General features: G+C 47.4%; 1 protein-coding gene across 1 annotated transcript in view; it reads left to right on the top strand.

Annotated features, from left to right (window-relative positions):
* The first annotated feature begins 3,147 nt into the window (after nucleotides 1–3,147).
* Nucleotides 3,148–21,972, top strand: part of LOC144097462 (uncharacterized) — a 55,433-nt gene continuing 36,608 nt past the window's right edge. The window contains exons 1-2 of the mRNA XM_077630187.1: nucleotides 3,148–3,221; nucleotides 5,774–5,991. Coding sequence (XP_077486313.1) covers nucleotides 3,167–3,221; nucleotides 5,774–5,991 — 273 coding nt within the window. The 5' untranslated portion in view covers nucleotides 3,148–3,166. The remainder of the gene's footprint in view (nucleotides 3,222–5,773; nucleotides 5,992–21,972) is intronic.

Here is a 21,972-nt window from a genome sequence, read left to right as displayed (position 1 = left end):
AGTAATTTCAGCGATTTTCAACTGTAGGATTTTTTAGGTAAAATATGGCTTTCGCGGCATGGTATTGTGAACGTTGGCACACACCAGAAAACCAGTGAATAATCTTAACTACTAAGCTGGTTAGCTACTTTCGGATAATTAACTTTTTAACTTATAGAGTTAGGCGCCCGGTTGCAAATAGAGATCTGTATATCTTATCTGGTTGTTAGTAACCGCCATACCAGATTTTAAAATTTAGAAAACTCGATTACCCTTGCCGCTGTGGCTCGACAAAATTTGGCTATTTCAAATATTGTTGCGTGAACTGGAGGGGTTGCTTTGCCTGCATGCTCTTCAAATGCAGAGGTATTTTGGCGCGATGCAGCCAAAATATGTGGGGCCACAGCGCTGAGGGTAATCGCATATCCGTAATTCTAAAGAAATGGCGGTTACTTACGACCGGCTACAAGTCTCTAATTTCAGCCAGGCTTCTAACTCTAATAGTAAAAAAATTAATTATTGGAAATTAGTTAACCACCTTACGAGTTAAAATGATTCACCGTTTCCCGGTGTCCGCCAAGCCTGGCATTACCATGCCGCAAAAGCCATGTATTCGCATCAAAAGTCCTATTTTTGAAAATTATTTATTCTTCCCTGCAGCACACAGACACAGCATGAGGACGCCGCATTCGAAACACGCTGGACGCCCGCAGTCAGATAAAGCACCATTCTTGCACCTCCAAACAAGGCCTGTGATAGCGTCCTCTATCCACCGTGCGGTGAAACAGCTCAATGAAGTATCTATGAAGACATATATAAACTCTCTCTTTGCCACAGAAGCCAGATGCCAGCTCGTGGGCTTGTTTTGTGGTGTTTTGGCAGCCAGCCATTGTTCAGCGCGATCAGACAGCAGCGTGTGATGAACGCAAGGGACGGCGGCCAACGGTCGGTTGAACGAACGAAAGAACGAGAGGGCACTATGCTTGAGTTGCTGTTTTGTCATCAAGGCGGTGGTTTCTAAGCATGTAAAAAATAACGTTTCAAAATGGACTGCATATCGAAGAGTCGTCTCATGACACCTAGTGGAACTAAGGGACTTCTTCGCACTGCGCGGGCCACTGTGTCCCCACCCGTGTATCTTGCACCGTGATCGGCGCTAATCCTGTCTCGGCAGAGGAACTCTTGGTGCATGTTGTTCACCTGAACTGGATGCGGAGGGCGCAGAGTGGCTGAACTCGCTGTCAACTTTCTGTGACATTGCATCAGAAGCTTTAGGCCGGTGTTTGGTTTAGAAGTGGAGATTCTAATCGAAATCAAGAGGAAGAAATGTGCTTGGGCAGGCATGTAGATCGAACGCAAGATAACCGCTGGTCTTTGAGGGTTACGGAGTGGATTCCAACAGAAGGCAAGCGTAGCAGGAGGTGGCAGAAAGTTAGGCGGGCGGATGAGATTAAATTTGCAGTGATATGGTGGCTGCAGCTGTCAGAGGACAGGGTTAATTGGAGAGACATGGAAGAGGCCTTTGCCCTGCAGGGGCCGTAGTCAGGCTGATGATGATTGGGGATGAAGAGAGGAAGCTGTAGAGCATGCGCGCGGCCTCTAGTGCCGAGATAGCCTATTCCCTATGACACGGGAACAAAGGCCAGTCTCCTTCCCCCTCTGTCTAGCCTGTGCTGCAGTTCCACAAATTTCACCGCCGGTAAGCGGCAGTGTCACGAAAAAACCAACCTTGCTTGTGGTTGGTGGCTTGGATCCTCATTGGCTTTTGCGTATGCGAAGATTGATGTCACGACCAAAAGGAATTGGAAATGGAATGAATGGTTAGAGAACATGGCCCCTGGTTTCTCTTTTATTGTTCCGGACCTGAGCAATTCTCTGCTCGCACTGAAAGAAATTTCCCGAAATATTCCACCGCCAGGCACAAGCATTTCATATGCCAGGTGCTTCAAGGAAGCTGGGTACTAAATAAAAAAAGAACGGTTTTCGAACTAAAAAACAGCTTTTTTCGACGTAGTCATACCAGTGTTCGCGGACGTCAAAAACAAGCGAATCACTTTAAATATTCAAGTGATTGACTAAATTCTAATAATTAAATTTTTAGCGATTACTGATAGGCAGCTGATTGCAAGTGGAGATTCTTACCCGGTAATTAGTGATAGCCCTATCTGTTTTAGGGTTTCTAAAAGGCAATTACCCCTCCCCGCGGTGGCTCAGCTAATTTGGGCTATTTCTCGCGCCACTCGAAAACCATACACTGGTGGTAGGGCACAAGGCGACCATTCAAATCGCAACATTCCGTCACACACGTAAAACGTGACATTCTCTGCCCCGCCAGCGCTGGATCAGAGAAGTGGTGATGTGTGGGCTTGCTGAGATTATCGTGTAGTGATCTGGAAAGATCGCTTTTGTAATAATATTATACCCAGTATATGGTAGACAGAATAAGATCTGGTTGGTTGAGTTAATATGTTACCTCAGTGATTTTGCTTTCTCTCTCCCCTACACTCATTCGCTCACACAGGTGATGCCCAGGCACAGACAGGCGATGGCCAGGCACAGGCCGGTAATGCCCAGGCCCAGGGCTGGTCGTTTTCGTTGGGCGGGCGGCCGACCCCCGCACCTCATGCCATGCCGATCTGGGTGCCATACGAAACACGGATCGACTCTGCCAGCAACGTCCTGATGCCGGTCCAGCCTGCACCCGGACACCAGGTTGGTGGTCTAGCCCTGGGTCGCTCCAGGCGCACGCTGCAGTCGAGAGCTCTGCATTTGAGGTGAAGTGGAACATCTGGATGATTTTCTGTCTGTCTCTTCGGGCTGCCGAGGTCAACCCAAGACACTCAGTGCTCATGCGCCCGGTTGGTAAATTCTAAACACAGACATGCAAGTGTGCTATGGGACTGCCTACTCCCACTTTACACCTTTTTGTTTAGAGGTGAACGTGATGCTTGGTGCAGCCCTCACATCTGTGGTTTGGTTGGTGTTGAATGAGGTGCTGCATGCGTCCTGGCTGTTTTTGACTTGCAGAGTGTTTACTGGAAGGGGTCTGCTCTTGTGTACCATGCAGTATTCATTTGGTTGTCCCTCTGGCACCATCGTTTCGGATTACGCACGCTCACGCCTCGTGACGTGGCTGTCTGCTTTGCTTGCTTTGCAGTTGGTCGTAATGCAGGTCCCTTCGGTTCGAATGCACGGGCCTGGCGCTGGTGGTGAAGGCATTGTGCCGCCCTACGCTGTGCCAGGTGCGCCCAATCCTAGCGCTTTTTCTCCAAAAGCAGAGGATAGCGCAAAGCGCGACAGAGGAGCAGAAAACTGACATAGCTGCAAATGGCAAAGCAGCTTCAGGTGTTTGAAATGCGGATAAGCTTTGCCTAATTTACGATTTGATTTTGCCTTATTTTCTGCATTTCATAGCATTACTGCTCTTTTGTGCCGCTTTAGCATTCCTGCCCTTGCATGCGGCACAGGCAGCCGCCCCTCATTGCACTGCTTTGTACCGCTTTGCGCTTTTCGCACCCTATCTCTGATTTGTGTGCCCGTTACGTTGCGTTTGTCCGTTTCTTCAAGTTTTTTTTTCAATGTGCATTTCATTTTTTGTGCGGTTATGGTCTCTAGGTGAAAAAAAATGACAGCCGATTATACGAACTGACGCCTTGAAGCTGCGACAGCAGGGTGCTTTTGTCTTTCGGATTTCCTTTTTTCAACCTCGCTTTTACGACAAATGCTCTGCCTTGTTGCTGGCCCAGCTTATTGTCTTTGCAATGTTTTTGCCTTGCCCATGGCGCCATAGCTGCGCTTCTTTCCTCTTCGCCTCTTCTTGCGCTCTGTAGTAGGATACAACTGGTCTGCAGTGAACGCACAGTGAATTCCTGCGGAGAGTTGGGGTGAGGAGGTAGGCGGGCGGTCCCTTTGCTGTGAGGAAGGGGGGACACGCGGCTGGTGGGTGTTGCCTCTGCAGGGTGGAGGAAGGCTTCACACATCAATTCACACGATGCCAGGATCGTGCGGAATCCTGCTACTACAGCTATATCGCAGTAGTAATAGCCGTGTAAGTTGGACAACCTGCCATTATCGATTTTGTAGCAATAGCTACATTGCGGTAGCATTTCGAGCCTTCAGCTTGGCGGTCGTGGCGCGGCGCCACCACCACGTGGTCACGTGGTGCGGAGCGGCGCTCTGGCTAGTCATGCCACGAGCCGCATGGTTGGCCACGTGGTGCGGAGCAGCTTCTGCTGCCGGCGGCGCGGCGCGCTGGCGAAACCATGCTGCAACAGCTGTATGCATTCGCCGTGTCAAGTGGGACGAAGATGATGAAGGAACGCTCAGAGAAACGGACCGGAGAAAGACTGATTTTACAATTTAACCAAACAAGTTCCACTCGGCCAGCAGTAGCTATCACATCACTCCAGATTTGACCAGAGATAAATCACCAGCAATTTTTAGGAGCAACCCTAATTATTTCACCATGCGCTGCATTAAGCGACGGCACCCATATAAGGAGCGGAGTAACAAAATGGAAGGAAAAGATTTTCGCTAGTACCGCAACTGCCATCGATACTGAAGCACCTGAGCTGCGGCTGCGGAAATAAAGGATAGCATGCAGAATGGAGAAATCAAATGAAAGAGATGAGAGGACAGGAAGAGAGGGTACGGGGTGTAGGTAATATACACAAAAGCTATTTGCACAATAATAAATATGTACAGGTTACGCGCGTGATTAGTTCATGTTGAAGCAATTAAAACGCGCACAGCACAATGAAACATATGGCGCTTCTGTTGCCGCTATTCTTCTCCTGAATTAAATTATGGCTGTAAATGGAAGAAATTCAAAGTAACTTTGTAGCGATAGCTACATTGCGGTAGCATTTTGAGCCTTTAGCATGGCGGCACCGTGGCGGTGGCGGCGCCGCCACCCCGTGGCTGCACCGTAGCGCTGTCACGCGGTGATCACGTGGTGAAGAGCAGCTGCCGGCGTCGCGGCGCCGTGGCTGATCACGTGGTTCGTCACCTGGTTGGCCACGTGACTAGCCACGTGGTGAGGAGCAGCTGCTGCTGCTGGCGCGCGGTGCGCCGGCGAAACAGCTGCCACAGCAGTGCGCATGCCGCACTATGCCGCACTGCTGTGGCGGCTCCGAGAAAGCCGCATGCCATCCTGATTGTCCTGCGTGAGACTCGGTTATGAACGCTTGCGGTGTCACTGTAGCGTCTACGGGAGGGGTCCTCTGGACGCTGGGCGCCGATGGCAGCAGTAGATGGGGTGATGCTTCGGGCCATTGCCGTCAGAATTAATTCATGAAGCATTGAAAGGTTGTCAAATCCTACTGAAGGAGCTTCACTGCTGGGTGAGGCATGTGCGCTCTCTTCTCGGTATGGCTTGCGGAATGCTTGGGCTACGCATACATGGTATGACACGCTTTTTCATTATGCCAGTTGGTACGTACTCATTCGTTTTATCAAAGACCGTGAAATGCGGGACGAGAAGCCGAAGACACCGGGTCTCTGCGCCATATTGTTGTTCTTCTTGTCGTGTTCCACACTGTCCGCTTTGGTGAAGACAAGCGTGTTCTACTGCGATCTTATCCGATGCATCTTGTCTACCGCAGTTAGACATGGAGACGCTCTGCAGGGGCAGGATAGGTATATCGTGTGACCAGTGTGATATTACGCTAGTCTAGAGGCCTCGGGTGATGACCAGCTAACTGGGTGCAGATTAGCGCTTTAGCGGTCATTTAGACTGCGACACTGCAGAATCTAGTGAGCGATGGTCATTGCGCACTCTGTCACGGTGCTCCAGCCCCCGGTGCATTTCCGCAAGGCCCCGATGGCGAGCAGATCCATTACCTCCCTGCGGCGGCCGGCCCGAATTGGAGGCGGCCAAGTGCGGACATGGCGTACGTACAGCCGCACGCCACCAGCGACCAAGCGCCGCTCTTCTGGATCCCGAATGCTCCGCCACCTTCCGAGCACAACGGGATGGCCCCACTCGAAGAGCAGCTTGCACCCGAGGAACAGGTTAGTGCAAATGGTGTCCATTCGAGGCGCCCATAGACATTGTCCGTGATAGTGGCACCTCCCGCGAAATGAGTGAGGGACAGACAAACTGGGTCGCCCCGATGTTCAGCTTCATTACTTAATGTGATGGTGGCTCTGTTATTTTGTTTTTCTGGCTCAGACTTGCGGCGCCGCAGTATTTATTCATTAAGGTCTCATTTACGGCGTCCTGGGCCACGAGATATTCCAATACAGTGGTCAAACGTACAAGTCTAACTTTAAGCAGAAGTTATTTCGATTCGGTGTCCATGCGAGGAGTATAAGTCGTAATCCTGCAAAAACAAAATGATGTCTCCAATCCTAGCAAAGGTTGTCGATGCCCTGAACTGTATGCAATGGAGTGATAAGAATGTAAGGAATAGTAAATGAAAGGAATAAACCTTATTTGTCGCTATCGTTGATGGTGCTGCCACTCTATGAAGCTCCTTGGTGAATGTGTACTGCGACATACACTGCCAGCCCAATTAGCGTTCTTCTATGCCAGAACACAGTATACCAGGGACAAGAAGATGCACCAGACGTGTTGTAAACTGATCGCTCTGTGCAGAAGACACAGCTCCGTGCACCTCTCTACGTTGTTTGCCAGTCCACGGGTAACACTGACTGGAAGACCCATACCAAGTGTTTGGTTTGATTTTTACAAAGTTAGCAAACTTCTTAAACCAGAACTATGCGAATTTTTCAGGCTACACTCGAACCCGGATTATTTTACTCAGAGGGTTGAGGAATAGTTCGATATATCCTTAACTCAATATATAAAATATGAAATCCACCCCTGCAGGGGCATCTGCATGCAGATGTTGGTGAGTTGCGACATCACGACGGCCTTAGCATCCGCAGGGAGATCCCCGCAAGGGTATGATGCTGAGCAGTGTGTCACCACGGACCCGAGCACCCGCGTTTAGCTCTGCATGGCATCGCCATGTCTGGGGAAAAGGGGATCCTGGTGATTGAGCCGATGCCGAGCATTTGGACCTTTAAGGGTCCTCGGTAGAGGCAAGACACCACTTTGGCCCCAGCTTCCCGTAGATGGCACCTCGAGCCTGACCCGACCGAGGGAAATTGGCAGTCGCCCTTTCCTATGCTCCACATCCATCTTTCACTTTCCTATCTTCTTTCTCACTACTGTCGTGTCACCTCGTTTCTCCATATTTACTTTTTCATGGGCAGCGAGGGTTAACCATGTGTGGTGAACAAACCTGAGTTAATGCCATTATCGGCTATAGTTGCGGTGTACAGCTGGCGTGGGCAGGAATTGGTTGCAACTTCCTGCCCTGCCTCCGTGTTGGTTTCCATATTGGGCGGCTGCTACGGCAGCCGAATAACAGCATTTTTTAATGAATTCCTTTCATTCTACAAATGATAGCCCCTAACAAATGAGGGCAGACTAATGTCACTGTGCACTTCCTGCAAAAAAAGAAATCTTCCTCAGATACTACGTTGTGCATGGTGAGTTAGCTGGAAAACAAGCAAGAATGATCTCTCCTTTTGTCTTTTCTAAATCTCTCCCAGAATCATTGTCTACAAGGTAATGAACATGGCCAATGGTGATCTAATTCTCCATGTCAAAGACAAAGCACAGTATTCCAAGCTCTCAAATATAGCAACCATTGGAGAATAACCTGCTTTCATATTGCACATATATTCCTGAACAATGTCAATGGTGTGATTTCAGAACAACATTTTCTCTCTCTGACTGAAGAAAAAATGCTGGATGGTCTCAAGGACAAAGATGTCACTGATGTACAACTCTTAGAAAAGATGACAAGGAAATTCCAACAAAGCACTTTGTTTTTACTTTCACCTCCAACCAAATCTATGATACCATAGAAGTTGGTTATATAGTCACGAAGTGGTGACTGCAATCCGGGAATCAGAATGCCAGCGAAAATTTTTTCTAAACAGAACTCTTAATTTGGCCTGAGTTGCACCCACAATGACTCAATCGCCTGGCGGCTGCGTAGCAACCAGCGTGCTCGGCAGCCGTCGAACAGAATGCCTGCCGCTCTCGGCCATGCTCAAATTAAAGCTGGCAGCAAACTTTTGGGATATGGCATGCAAATCTACTACTGTATCCTGGAACAAAATAGAATCGGCTGCGTCTGGGTGCGAACAATCGAGAACAAAATGGTGTCTAAACAGAACTCTTTATTTGGGCTGACTTGCTCCAACAATAGATTAAATCACTCGGCGGCGGCGTAGCAACCAGCGTGCTCGGCAGCCTTCGAACAGAATGCCCGCCGCTCTCGGCCATGCTGAAATTGAAGCTGGCAGCGAACTTTTGGGATACGGCATGAAATGCTACTACAGTATCCTGGAACAACCTAGAATCGGCTCCGTCTAGGTGCGAACAATCGAGATAAATCTGGTCGCTTCTTGCATCGCGAACAAAGCGAGAAAGCGGTGTGCTGGCAGCTTTGAAGAAAGAACAAACACTGCAAAGCTTTGCGGCATTACTCTCTTGTCAAAGAAGCATTTACCTGATGCTTTAAAACATGTCAGGCAGCTAAAAACAAATAAAATGAATTGTGCAAAAATAAACACTGACTGTGGCAACGCTGTGTCGTTTAGCGCATGTGATAGGGCTTTAGACGGACGACGTGGACAACTTCTGGTTGTACGCGGGGTCGCTGGGGTACAGTGAATTCATCAGGGACGACGACATAGTGCAGTTTGCCTAGCCGACACAGAACCTTGTACTTGCCGAAATAGCGGTGCAAAAGCACTTCACTCAATCCGCGCCAGTGAATGGGCGTCCAAACCCAGCCTCGGTCTCCTGGGCTTGTATTCCACGTGTCGTCTTCGTAAGTTGTAAAGTCTGGCGTCGGTCTACTGCTGGTCTTTGATCTGTGATCGGTCATGTCTTCGGGCTTCTTCGCTTTGAAGGTAGGCGGCGACATCGACATTATCTTCTTCGGTAACGTTGGGAAGCATGGCATCTAGTGTGCTTGTGGCCTTCCTGCCATGAACGAGCCTAACATGTGTCATCTGAGTGGTCGCCTGCACTGCGGTGTTGTAGGCGAAGACGATATAAGGCAGGATGACGTCCCAGGTCTTGTGTTCGGCATCGATATATATAGCGAGCATATTGTCGTTGGTTTTGTTCAGGCGCTCGGTCAGCCCGTTGGTGTGCGGGTGGTATGCAGTTGTCCTCTGGTGACTGGTTTGGCTGTAACGCAGGATGGCTTGCGTCAGATATGCCGTGAATGCTGTTCCTCTGTCCGTGATGAGCATATCGGGGGTACCGTGTCGCAGAAAAATGCAGTCCGCGAAGAATTTGGCGACTTCTGCTACTGTTCCGTTCGGTATGGCTTTTGCCTCAGCATAGCGGTAGTCAGTCGCTATGATGATCCAATTATTTCCAGACGTTGACTTTGTGAAGGGGATAAGCAAGTCCACGCCAATCTGCTGAAAGGGCCTTGATGGGGACTCAGTGGTGTTCAGAAATCCTGCTGGTCGCGTGGGAGGAGTCTCTCATCGCTGACAATTTCGGCAGGTTTGCACATAATGTCCGACATCGGCAGACAGTTCGGCCCAGTGATACTTGTCATGAATACGGCGGAGGGTGCGAGAAAACCCGAGATGTCCAGCTGTCAGCTCGTCGAGTGAAGCCTGTAGAACTTCTACGCGGAGGCAAGCAGGTGCAACACTTAGGTAGGCTGTTTTGTTCGCTGCGAAGTTCTTCACGAGGGCATCATTTTGTGCACAGAATGGAGAGAGTCCTCGTTTGAACGAAGCTGGGAGGGGGGTTAAGATACCTTGCCTTGTACCCAAGCAAAAAATCGAGCTTGGGAGACGACCGGCCCAGCATTGGCTATCAAGAAATAAATGACTGGCTCGACCTTGCTTTCCTATTTCGGGCCGTGCTTAGTTTTTGATTGTGGTTTTTCATTTGCCGATGATCGGCAGCCACCTGGCAAGGGGCATCAGGCCAGCGTCGTGGCCGTGCCTGGGCAGTCTACGGCTCAGTGGCGGGGCAAACACGGCCCGCCCCTGTCGCGTGCTTTATTCTGACATTCAGTACTGTATATTTTGATTAAGTTAGAAATAATTTATTTTTATTTTTGTGAATACTTTGTGTTCTGTAGTTTCATTCATGCAATATGAAAAAAATTGGCCGTACATTATACAATAACAAGATTGAACGGTGGGCCAGTTGGTAAGACATGTCGGAGAGTAATTTTTACCAGCCAAAAAAAGAGACGAAGGAAAAAAGGGAAACTACACAGGACAATGTTGACCTAGTAATTCAGTGCCACCCGAGTAATTCCACTCAGAATAATCTTTTGAGTTGAAAATTTTATTTCCAAATGTATGAACAGGCCCGAACATATGCGTCATAAGACTATTAAATAGCTGCAAAGCTTTCAAAACGAAACCACATGCACTTCCAATGAGCAGAACTACAACAGTCACATATACATATGCAAGAGTTGAAGGTTCTAGATCACTAGACAAGGGCTTTAATAGTTGTAACCATCAACTGTTTTCAAATACAGTTAAGCGATATTGGCATCAAATACTAATTACTGAGTATTGAATGAATGGAATGCACACACACTAGGTGCAATAGAGGTAGCACTTCATACTTTGCCAGTCCTAGCTAGTGGAAATATAGATCAATGTCTCACTAAATAGCCAAAGTTGAAAAGACATATTTAGGATAAAAGGGAAGTAATAAATGCACATATTCACCAGAAAGAAGTAATGCTTACATGTTATACACTGCTGAATTGAACACAACACTGCGAGCACCGAATCACAGAACGTATGCACACCAGCTGCAAAAGGAGCACCAAATGTGGAAACAGGTGGCTAAAGCACAAGGTTTACAACTAAGTGGCAATAACAACCCAACACAGGGGCTATTCAGCGACTAGAGTACAGACGCTAGCAACCGCAGCAAAGCATTATGGGAGCACTGGGTGTTTAAATCCTAAAGTATTTCTCCCCAGCTGGATATTTTCTAATGTAAACATGCTAAATGTTAAATGAAGTGTTCTTTCACAAACACCCCAGTGGCTTTAAAGGCCTCTTTCAATGCACATCAAGAAACAATGATATGAAAGCAAAGAAGCTAGGAAAGCTATTCTTCTATGCTTTCCAATGTTGGGTTCTTTAACATAGTTAAATAAGCAATTTGTTTAAAATATATTCATTGAGCATCTTTCACTTTGGTTAAAAAGAAGTTCTGAGCACAAAAGGTGCAAATATATTAGGGCTTCAAAGGCTTGAGAGCATTTTGGGACCACCACTTGGCTGCATGTTTCATCACTGCTGCTGGTCCTGGCGCTGCCTTCTTTTGCTACGAGCACCCTCCCAGTATTGGGGCCCCGTGAGCCACCGTTTCACCACTGCTCCGATCGTAGCCAGTATTGCATCCGAGTAGCTGTGTCGTGCAAAGCCTGCCACACAAATACACGTGGAAGGTAAATGGAAAACTGTGCCGATGTTCTGCATACATCATTACTGCACTACGCTAAGAAGACACCAGGCTTGTGAAACACAAGCCTGCTTTTGACACCAGCTTTTGAAAAAAAAGGCACCTTTATGCCGGACAAAGAAAAGTGGCCATCACCTTCGGGACCTATAATTATTGTGAATGTCCCTCCTTTATTCCTTCCCTTAAGGCCCAGTTCAGGTGTCCGCAAATATTTGAGACCGATACTGCACTATTTTCTGTTCCCCATAAACCAGAAATCAATTTGTCCTGAAATTCGGCACCTGAGACAATTTCGTTTGCAAGAAAATTATATTGAAAGACATTAGGAAACATAAAATGGCATAGTAAAGTACAGGAGCGGAGAGAAGTAAACGGAGCGCGACGCACAAGAATGAACTGCTTGTCAGCGCCGCCTAGCCTAACCACACGTAAGCGCAAAATCGCTACGCGCATATCCAGGCCCCCTACCGGCGCAACCCTCTCATTGCTCCGCACGCCTCGCATTCGGCCGGCGTCAGGGTCACGCTGATGATGATCGTGGTCGGATGGTTGCGCCTTTTATAGCGAGCGGGCATTTCGGAACGCACAGACCGCTGCCTTGATGCCACAAATTCCGCGCGGGCGACGCTATCATTATGCCGTTTGATCGGAGACAGCTGTAGGCGCGTTTCCATCGCAAATAGCAGGCGTCCTTCCAACTTTAGTTGCCTCTGGGATTCATTTCTGTCTCGCTATAGACCAAATGAACTCAAAACACTCGATCCACCACCGCAGTTTCGGGTTCTTTTAATACAGTTACCGTTCATTTTCGGCGTACTGCTACGAGGAACCGACGGAGCGGCAAAGCATGCGCCCTGTGTGTCTGTACTGCACCACAGTGCTTCTGCATTGGAGCCTCACCTAGGAGGTCAGCTTAAAATGAGATGAAACCGCCGCTCTTGGCACTTTTTGCAGTGCGATCCAGCGTCTCAAAGATAGTGACTTCTTCCAAATGTGCTGGATGCTGCTTTTGGGTTGCCATGCCTATATTCTCAAACAGACCAATGTCTATATGGAACTGGTAGCAGTGAAATAATACAGCTCGGACAGAAGAGTTTGGATCGCTTGCCGGGTTCTGTCGTGGCTCATATTCTGATTGCTGGGCCATCACGAGTAAATATAAATGCCGACTTTCGCACGCGGGGCACACAACAGTGACGCACTGCTGCCGCGGCATTCGTGTGGGTGAGTGCTTGCAGACATCCTAAGATCCGAAGGTGCATGCAAAGTGATTACCATGAGCTCTGCTCCACACTTGACAGCGCGATATGCAGCGCACTGTCTCGGTGGCGATAAGAGCAGGATCCAGTATAGGGGCAGTTTGCTTCGGGGGAGACAGGCAGGGTGCATGCACTAGTGCTGCGTCAGCGCCTGGTAGGGACAAGGCGAATCATCAGTGATAACTGTAGAAAATTAACACAAAACTGCGGCAGTACGCCAAGTGTTTTGAGCGCGTTTGCTTGCGAGTGAGACGCAGCAGAGTCCCAGCGGCAGCAAAAGTTCGAAACATGCGAGTTGTTTGCGGCGCAAACGCGCTACAGCTGTCTCAAACGAAGCGGCTTAATGGTAGAGCCGTCACCGCGCAATTTGCCTTATCAAGACCGCGCTGTTTGTATTCTGAAATGTTCGCTAGCTAAAGAAAGCGCAACCATCCGATCACGATCATCATCACCACGACACAGACGCCGGACGAATGCGAGGCAAGCGGAGCATTGAGAGGGTCGCGCCGGAAGAGCGCCTGCACATGCGCGTGGCGATTTCGAGCTTTCGTCTGTTCTGCTAGGCGGCGCTGACAAGCAGTCCTCTCGTGACACCGTCGTTCGTGACAGTCGCTCGTGACACCGTCGGAGGCGGACGCTTTTTTTCGGAGCTCCAGCGACTACGTCTGAAGCTAAGTGCCTTTTGGTGTTTGCGCTTGTACATGCTTTCGGGCAGTAGTTTTAAACCGAGTTAAGGCTAGAAAGGCTAGCGGAAGTGTGTGCGCCGAAGGTTTTTGCGTAGAAATTTTGGAAGGCTTTTACCTTGCGTATTGCTGAAAGTTTTTGGTGTAGGATTTTTGGCGGGCGTTTACGTTGCGTAGTGCCGAAGGTTTTTGTGTAGGAATTTTGGTGGGCTTTTACGTTGTGTAGTGCCGAAGGTTTTGTGTGTAGGAATTTTGGCGGGCTTTTACGTTGCGCAGTGCCGAAGGTTTTTCTGCAGGAGTTTTAGCGGGCTCTTACGTTGACTAGTGCCGAAGGTTTCTTCTCTAGGAATTTTGGCGGGCTTTTACGTTGCGTAGTGCTGAAGTTTTGTGTAATATTCTTGGCGGGTTTTTACGCATAGGAATTTTGGCGGGCTTTCACAAGGCGCAGTCGGCCGGACGATGGGTCGGCAAGCTAGGAAAGTTAAGGAGGACAAGGACGAGGAGTTAGTACAGTGCCAGGAGTGCGACCGTTGGTGTTACTTAGATGAGACAGGGTTCGGGAGCTTAGCCGAGGCGGATGAGGCTAGCTTCGTGTGTAAGATCTGCAAGCGGTTTGGGGACGCCGTTCATGCGTTAAAAGGGGAATGGGAAGCTGGGTTTAATGCACTTAATGCGGACCGGCAGGTCGAACGAGAGGCACGGATTAAGCTGGAAGCTCAGGTCGCCGATTTGATTAAAAAGGAGGAGAATAATGCCGCCCTGTTGAAGCGAATGGTGGGCGAGATTAAAGAAGAGCGGGAAAATCGGACCCAGCTAGAAAAACAGGTTGAAGCGCTCAGGTCGCGGCCGGCTGGGCACCCCAGTTCGGAGAAGTGTCAGGTGGGGGACGAGGCTCGTCGATCGTACAGTGCTGTAGTGCAGCGAGCATTGAGTGAGAAAAATGAGAACGAAATGAAAAAGGTTAAAGCGGGCATGGAAACTCGCGACAATAGCTTACAGCGGCAGGAGAGTCAGCTAGAGCGATCCGGAGGCCAACAGATGGAATTAGGAAGCGAACGTTTGGGGCGCAGGAGAGTTCTGGTGGTCGGGGACTCGAATGTAGCGAGGGTTGAGGGAGGCGTTCTGACGGCAGTGAAGGCAGACAGGCGGGTGCAGGTGGAGGCTCAGTCGGGAAAGTGCATGGTGGATGCAATGGCCAGAGCCCGGGAGGTGGTGGTGGGCAGCATGGATGGCGAACACCTTGTGGTCATCCATGCTGGTCTCAATGATGTACTGCAGGGGAGGAGCCAGAATCTTGAGACGCAGTTGGAGGTGGGGATGCGTATGCTTAGAGAGGCCTCTGAGAGTGTGCATGTGACCATATGCACAATCCCAGAGGTCCAGAGGCAGGCTCGCGAAACGGAAAGGAGGGTCGTGGAGACTAATCGGGTAATTAGGCTATTGAGTCGACGACTAAGATACGAGGTGATGGAGGTCAACAGGGAAGTGTACGAGGTTAGGCCCCACCCTTTTGCACAGGATGGCATCCACTACGGTGGTGCCACTGGCAAGAAGGTGGGTAGTAGGATAGGTCGCCAGGCAACAGCTTTTTTGGGGGGACCCAGAGCTCTGAAGGAACCAGTGTAGAGAAGGAAGAATTAGGATCAAACGGACAATGGAACCATAGGGGAAAAAAGAGACGCAAGCGCCAGGGCCAAGTTAATTCAGATATAGGTTTCATTAACATGCAAGGTGGAAGGAATAGACTGAAATGGGAGGAAATAGAAGAACAGTTAAGACAGGAGGAATTAATGGTATATGGTTTAGCGGAAACACATCTTAGAGACATGGAGCAACCACCCTGTAACCCAGACTACGCATGGGAATATTGCAATAGAACAGAGGGCAGCAGAAAGGGAGGTGGAATTGGGGCATTCATTCATAAAAGTATGAATTTTCAAAGGGTTAGACTGGGATGCAGGGAACATTTATGGCTAAAAGGAACAGTGGCAGGCAAGCAAACACTCCTTGGCTTTGTATACCTGTGGACAGGGGTTAATGCCAAAGAGGAAAACAGGAAAATGTTAGAATGTATTGCAAGCGACATTGATGAGCTAGGAGGACAGGGCGAGGTAATTATATTAGGCGACATGAATGCACACATAGGAGACCTGGATGGGTACACGGATTCGACAGGAAGCATGCTGCAGGACATGTGTGACAGGCATGATTTAGTTGTATGCAACAGCACCGAGAAGTGTGAAGGGCTCATAACATGGGAGGCGGGGAGTCTGCACTCGACGATAGATTATGCACTAATGTCACAGAGGATGTATAACAGATTAGGGGTAATGAGCATAGATGAAGATGGTTCCAGAAGTCTAGGTAGTGACCACAAGCGTATTAAGTTGAGCTTCAGAAGAAAAAGCAATGTAGGACTGAATCAAGATAAACAATCAGGGTAAAATTTTTACTCAGAAAAGCAATTGGAAGTAGCAGCCAAACAAATCGAGAAAGTAATTTTTGAGGATAGTGAAACAGAATGGACTTATACCAAATTAACTCGATTACTGGAGCTAGAGCTAGCTAAGGTGCAAGTAAAGCTAAAAGGGAAAAGATACAAACCCAAGAGTTGGTGGGATGAGGAGGTCAAGAGGGCAATAGAAAAGCGCAAGGAAGCATCCAGGAAACACAGATATTCCAAGAAGAGGGGGGAACCAAAACCCGAAGTAGACAGAAAATGGGATACCTTCATAAAGTGTAGAAGGGACGCATCCTATTTGATTAATGAGAAAATTCGAAGAAAGGGTGCCCAATGGATGTCAAAAGTAAATAAAAAGGATAGAAAAGCAGCCCAAAAATTCTGGAAACATCTAAATGCAATGAGTAATAAAACTAGGCTAGAACAAAGGTTTATTGTTGCAGATGAGGGTATTCGACTAGAAGGGGATGAAGCAATAAAACACATAGGAACAAGGATGACGGAAAAATTTTCAGCAAAGCACGTGGTACATAATTTATCGAAGGAGGATAGACCGGTTACAGCAATAGCTTCACTTGAGCAAGGAGAGTGGGAAAGGGCAGAGAAGAAGGTTCCTAGTGGCACATCAACAGGACCAGATGGTATCCCGATTATGTTGATAAAGAAGTTAGGACCAAAATCCAAGCAAACATTAATACAGGTAGTGAACAAAATGATAGTGGATGAGAAAGTCCCCGATGAATGGCGATTAAGTTGAATGAACATGATATATAAGGGAAAGGGGGACAAAGCAGACGTAAGTAACTATCGCCCCATAACAGTGACATCTGTGGTTTACAGGGTGGTGAAGCAAATTATAAAGGATAGACTGCAGGCTTGGGTGGAGAACGAGGGGGTGTTAGGGGAACTACAGAATGGGTTCCGGAAACAAAGGAGGTTGGAGGACAATCTATTTTCATTGACACAGTGTATAGAAATTGCGGAAAAGGAACATAGGCCCTTATTGCTAGCATTTCTGGATATTAGGGGAGCCTATGACAACTTTACTCAGGAGCATTTGTGGGACATATTGGGCACATTGGATGTGGAAAATGGAGTAATTAATCTTTTAAAAGATATATATAGAGGTAACAGAGTGCTCATAAAATGGGAAAAAAATGTATCAGGGCCTGTAGAGATACAGCGGGGGCTTAGACAAGGATGTCCTCTGTCCCCTTTGTTGTTCATGTTGTACCTGCAAGGTTTGGAGGCCAAGCTAGAGGGGAGCGGACTAGGTTTCAACCTATCTTTTTTCAAGCAAGGGGAATTGATTAAACAGACATTACAGGGACTAATATATGCGGACGATATAGTAATAATGGCTGACAACAAGGAAGACCTGCAGAAGTTGTTAGACATATGCAGTACAGAGGGAGATAGATTAGGCTTCAAGTATAGTAAGGAAAAATCTGCAGTCATGACATTTAATAAAGAGGGCGGCGAGCATAGAATACAGGAGTTCGTGCTAAAAGTAGTGAATGAGTACAAGTATCTTGGGGTGTGGATAAATAACAGTGTTGAGTATCTGACAGAGCATGAAAAATATGTAATGAATAAAGCTAGTAGGAATGCAGCTGTCATGAAAAATAGGGCACTGTGGAATTACAATAGGTATGAGGTGGTAAGAGGGACCTTCGGGACCTGACCTTCGGGAATGCGGTCCTGTGTATGAGGCCAGATGTTCAAGCAAGGCTGGAAATTAGGCAACGGGGAGTAGGGAGGTTAGCTTTGGGAGCACATGACAATACACCAAATCAGGGGGTACAGGGTGATATGGGATGGGCGTCTTTCGAGAGCAGAGAGGCTAGCAGTAAGATAGCATTTGAGGAACGATTGAGAAGGATGGAGGCAAAGCGGTGGGCTAGGAAAGTTTTCAGATACCTGTATATAAAGAATGTTGACACGAAATGGAGAAAGCGAACTAGAAAATTGACAAGCAAATATCTGGACAGCAGTAAGGGGGCAAATCAGCAATTATCGGTTAAGGAAAAGGTTAAAGGAACAGAGAGAGCTTTGTGGAAAACAGGGATGCTGACGAAATCGGCACTAGAAACATACCGGACCTTTAAACAGGAAATTGTCAAAGAAAATATCTATGATAATTGTAGGGGAAGTTCTTTGTTGTTTGAGGCCAGGACTGGAGTTTTGCGGACTAAGACGTATAGAGTCAGGTACCAGGAGATAGGCACTTTGTGCATTGCGTGCGGAGAGGAGGAGGAAACAGCTGAACACTTGATACTTTTCTGTAAAGGGCTTCACCCTACAGTGGAAGGCAGCGGGGCTGACTTACCCAAGGCATTGGGGTTTAAAGATAGTGAAGGGAAAGTGGATTTTAAGAGGTTAGAAGTAACCAAGCGAAGGTTATCTGATTGGTGGCTAAAAGCAAGACAGTAGTAAAATTTCACAAGACATGGCTAGGTGGCTTGAGCCACCGCCCGATGTAAAGGGTTCAGCCGTATCCATCCATCCATCCATCTAAAGTCACTGGAACGGGAAAAGTACCGCATTGGTTTTCTCTCGCCGCCGCGCCGGCGGGACAGCGCGCGCGGACCATTTATGGCGGGGAATGATTACGCTACCGCCGAGAACGAACCGGGAGTGCGCGCGCGCTCCCCATTCTGTTCTCGGCGGTGACGTGGCCATTCCCCGCAATAAAAGGTCCGCTCGCTTCTTCCTCGTGGCCGCCGGCACACAGATCGTCCGGAGCATTAAGTAGCACTTATGGGCCGAGATAACAGTGCACAACATTTTCAGTCGCGTAGTGAAGCTTGTGCAGTTCATGCCTGCGTAGAGACTGCGCGCGGCCGTCTCTTCAGCGGCGCTGAACCAAATATGGCGGCTCCGGTGATGGCTGCGGTACTTTTCCTGTTCCAGTGACTTTAGTTCTATCTAGTGTTCCTGTATATGCTCCCACAGGGAGCAGAGTTGCGCAAAGGTCCACCATTTTGTTCCAAGCTGTGCGGGAAAGCAGCTCCTCGAGCGCACAGGCGCTGGGATCATGACGGGACTGGCGTTGTAGAGCAGTTCGCTTTTTTTTAAAGCTTACAAACGGCGCTGGATTGCGGGCATCCTTTTTCCCTTTTACTGTCTCAGTGCTCAGGGATCGATGCTAAGCTCATGATACCTGGTTGAAAAAAAACGCCGAAGTATAATCTGATTAGCCGAAAAATATCATACAACATGACAGAAAGATCGCGGAATGACAGCGATAGCTCACAGTACGGACATTATTGGCGCAGAAATGGTTGAAAATAAAAACCTGCGTTAGTTGTGCGATAAAGAGAAGTGCGGTAATTCATCTCCCTGCAGAACCACGTTGAAATACATTATTCTATAGGGTTGCGACCGCCGATGTTGCACGAAGCTTGTGAAACCACGCTGCGTACAATGTGAATGCGGGTAGTCTAAAGCAATGCATTTTGCACGCAAGTAAATCTAACCAACCGAAGACACAGATATCGCAAACTCGCGCGCTTATCTTTCACAAAATATACGTATCATTTGTTGCTCTGACTTCTAGCCCTCTATTGCATTTTTCTTATGCCATGGCCATCTTTTCAAGCCAAACACATCACCTGCCGTACTTCTTTAATAGTTTCCAAGGATCTCGAAAAGTGATGTGTATCTCTTTCCGGTGCTGTTATTTGCTCGTTTTACCCCAAGCACTATTGCGTTTTCCCTTGACCTATACTTGAGATATATGTACCTTTACTGCATTCTGAAATATCTTTGTTTTGGACTGCTCCATGCTTTTACTCAACGAAAAATAATTATCTGAATATCCCATTTTGCTTCCAAGTATTTCATGCTATTTTTGTTCTTCTCTCCTCCAGTGTTAACATACTTGTCAGTGGAACCTTAAGGGCATTCTTAACAAATAAAATAGTTAAATAGCCTAGGCAAACCTTGTTCTCTTGCAGAGAAACTGGCCTCCCACTTCTATATAGTATATTAGGACTAGAACCAAATTTCACATGCAGTTTGCTTCTGAAACATAATTTCACAAAACAAACCATTTCTGCAAAATGCTAGAGGTGGCAGCAGAATAAGCAGACAGGCTGGCAGCGGCTGCACATGAGAAATGCTCTGTCAGGTACACTTAGGTTAGGAACAAAACCTTTGTTTACATTTTCATTCGGAAGTCGTAGCGTTGCAGGAAAAATGAAGATAATTTGTTGATGGCAAACATGAGTCGCCGCATGGCGTTTGAACGTGCCTGCTGAACAATTTATAATTTATATTGAACTGTAATTTTATCAGATTAGGCTGCCGTCACTGCAGACTATCAAAATATATACAACTGGAGCGCACGGAAAAGGTGGGAACACACCGCAGCTGACTGCACCGGACGCGTCCGATCACGATTGGGAGCCGAGAGTTTACTGGGGTGGTGAGGAACCGGCGTTGCGCCTGGAAAGTCAGCTCCTCCACTTTAAAATGGAACAATCGTCGTCCGCGGAATCACGTGACGGCCGCTCGGCGAATGGCGTCAAGAGCGGCGCGAGGAAAACAGTCGCGCAACTCTGCTCAATACGGGAGCATATACAGGAACGCTAGTTCTATCTTGTGCGGCGCGCTCCGTTTACTTCTGTCCGCGCCTGTACAATAGCGCAGTAAGGTTATGACAAAGTGCAGAATACAGAAATGACATACGCATGCAGGCCTCATAATTTGATGATGTCTAACGATGGGCACAGATGCAGCACTCACTATACAAGCATACATTTTGCATAAGCCTACCTGAAGTTCACCTAGATGACTTATGATTCGGTTATGTATTCTGATCTTGTTCGAAGATTGCACTAGTCGGCAGATTTATTCAATGTACATTTGCAATAGAATAAGTTCTGCGTTCATTTGTGGTAAGAGAACGACAAAAATTAATCTACTTGTCCTGTGGGGACATCACTTTCTTGAATTCCTCCTTTATCCCTTCCCTTACAGAACAGCTCGGGCGGCAGAGATATGTGAGACAATTACTGCGCCGTTTCCTTTCATGAAAATGAATTTTCAAAACTGGTCCTGGCACCTTGATACAAGAGCTGCATTTGCTAGTTTTCAAACTGTATGTGATAAGCATGCTAGTGCAGTTATTTGAATGTGAATTTCGTAAAATTAGTGAAATAAGTCAGCACTTACTGCCTGCTTTAGCAGTATATCTTTTTATGCTAGAAACAATCTGTAATAAAAGTGCAATGATAATACCTAGTTTTGAACAGAGCTCCCAGTAGTCACCAAGTAATGCTCTTACTCAAGCTTAGATTAAGGGTGCCGTTCAACATCTCAAATGAGTACTCCTGCCCCGTTGACCCTTTCCAACTGAACATCAAGGCAGCTGGCTTCGCAAGTAACTGGCGTAGAAGAGTGCGGACGATGTCCTGGACATTCGTCCCACTGAGCCTTGAGAAATACTGCATCTGCATATGTGGACAAAGAAAAGAAATGTATATTAGCACTCTGCAACTGGCAACTCCGATTACATTGTATGGCATACATACAAAAATAGGAAAAGACTTTTTTATTACTTGTGGTATCAGGTAACATTCCATTAAAGACTGTATTAAATGGGAATTATGACTCACAATAAAAAGTTTGATCATTCCAGGCATAAGAGACTCACTATAAACCAGCAGATATTTCAAAAGCAATAAAACAAACAAGAGAACGCAAAAAGAGAGCATATATAGTATCAGTGACAAGTAATCGAAAAAACACAAAGCTTACAAGCTTTTCAGAGTAGGAATTCGCAGCTAAGTACTCCTCAATATCCATTACTTCTTCTACACTTCGTGCAGGCAAGCTAGGGCAATCCTGTGGCAAAGAAGATGGAGTAGTTTTGATCTTGACAGCAGTCTCCAAACACCACTGACTTAAGCAAGCAGTATTGCATGGTTGTCAAATATTTTGCTTTGGAAAGCTGTAAATAAACTCTGCCTTCGCCGATGAAAATGGCAGTTTCATTTCCAGCTGGAAAACAAAAATTCCCAGCTGGAATTTTTCCAGCTGGAAAATAAAGAATTCCAGGTAGAAACTTTTTAAGCTGGAATCTTTACAGCT

Source organism: Amblyomma americanum, chromosome 7, assembly GCF_052857255.1.
Source record: "Amblyomma americanum isolate KBUSLIRL-KWMA chromosome 7, ASM5285725v1, whole genome shotgun sequence".
NCBI lineage: Eukaryota > Metazoa > Arthropoda > Arachnida > Ixodida > Ixodidae > Amblyomma > Amblyomma americanum.
The sequence above is the reverse complement of the archived record's forward strand: the minus strand, read 5'-3'. Positions and strand labels throughout refer to the sequence as shown.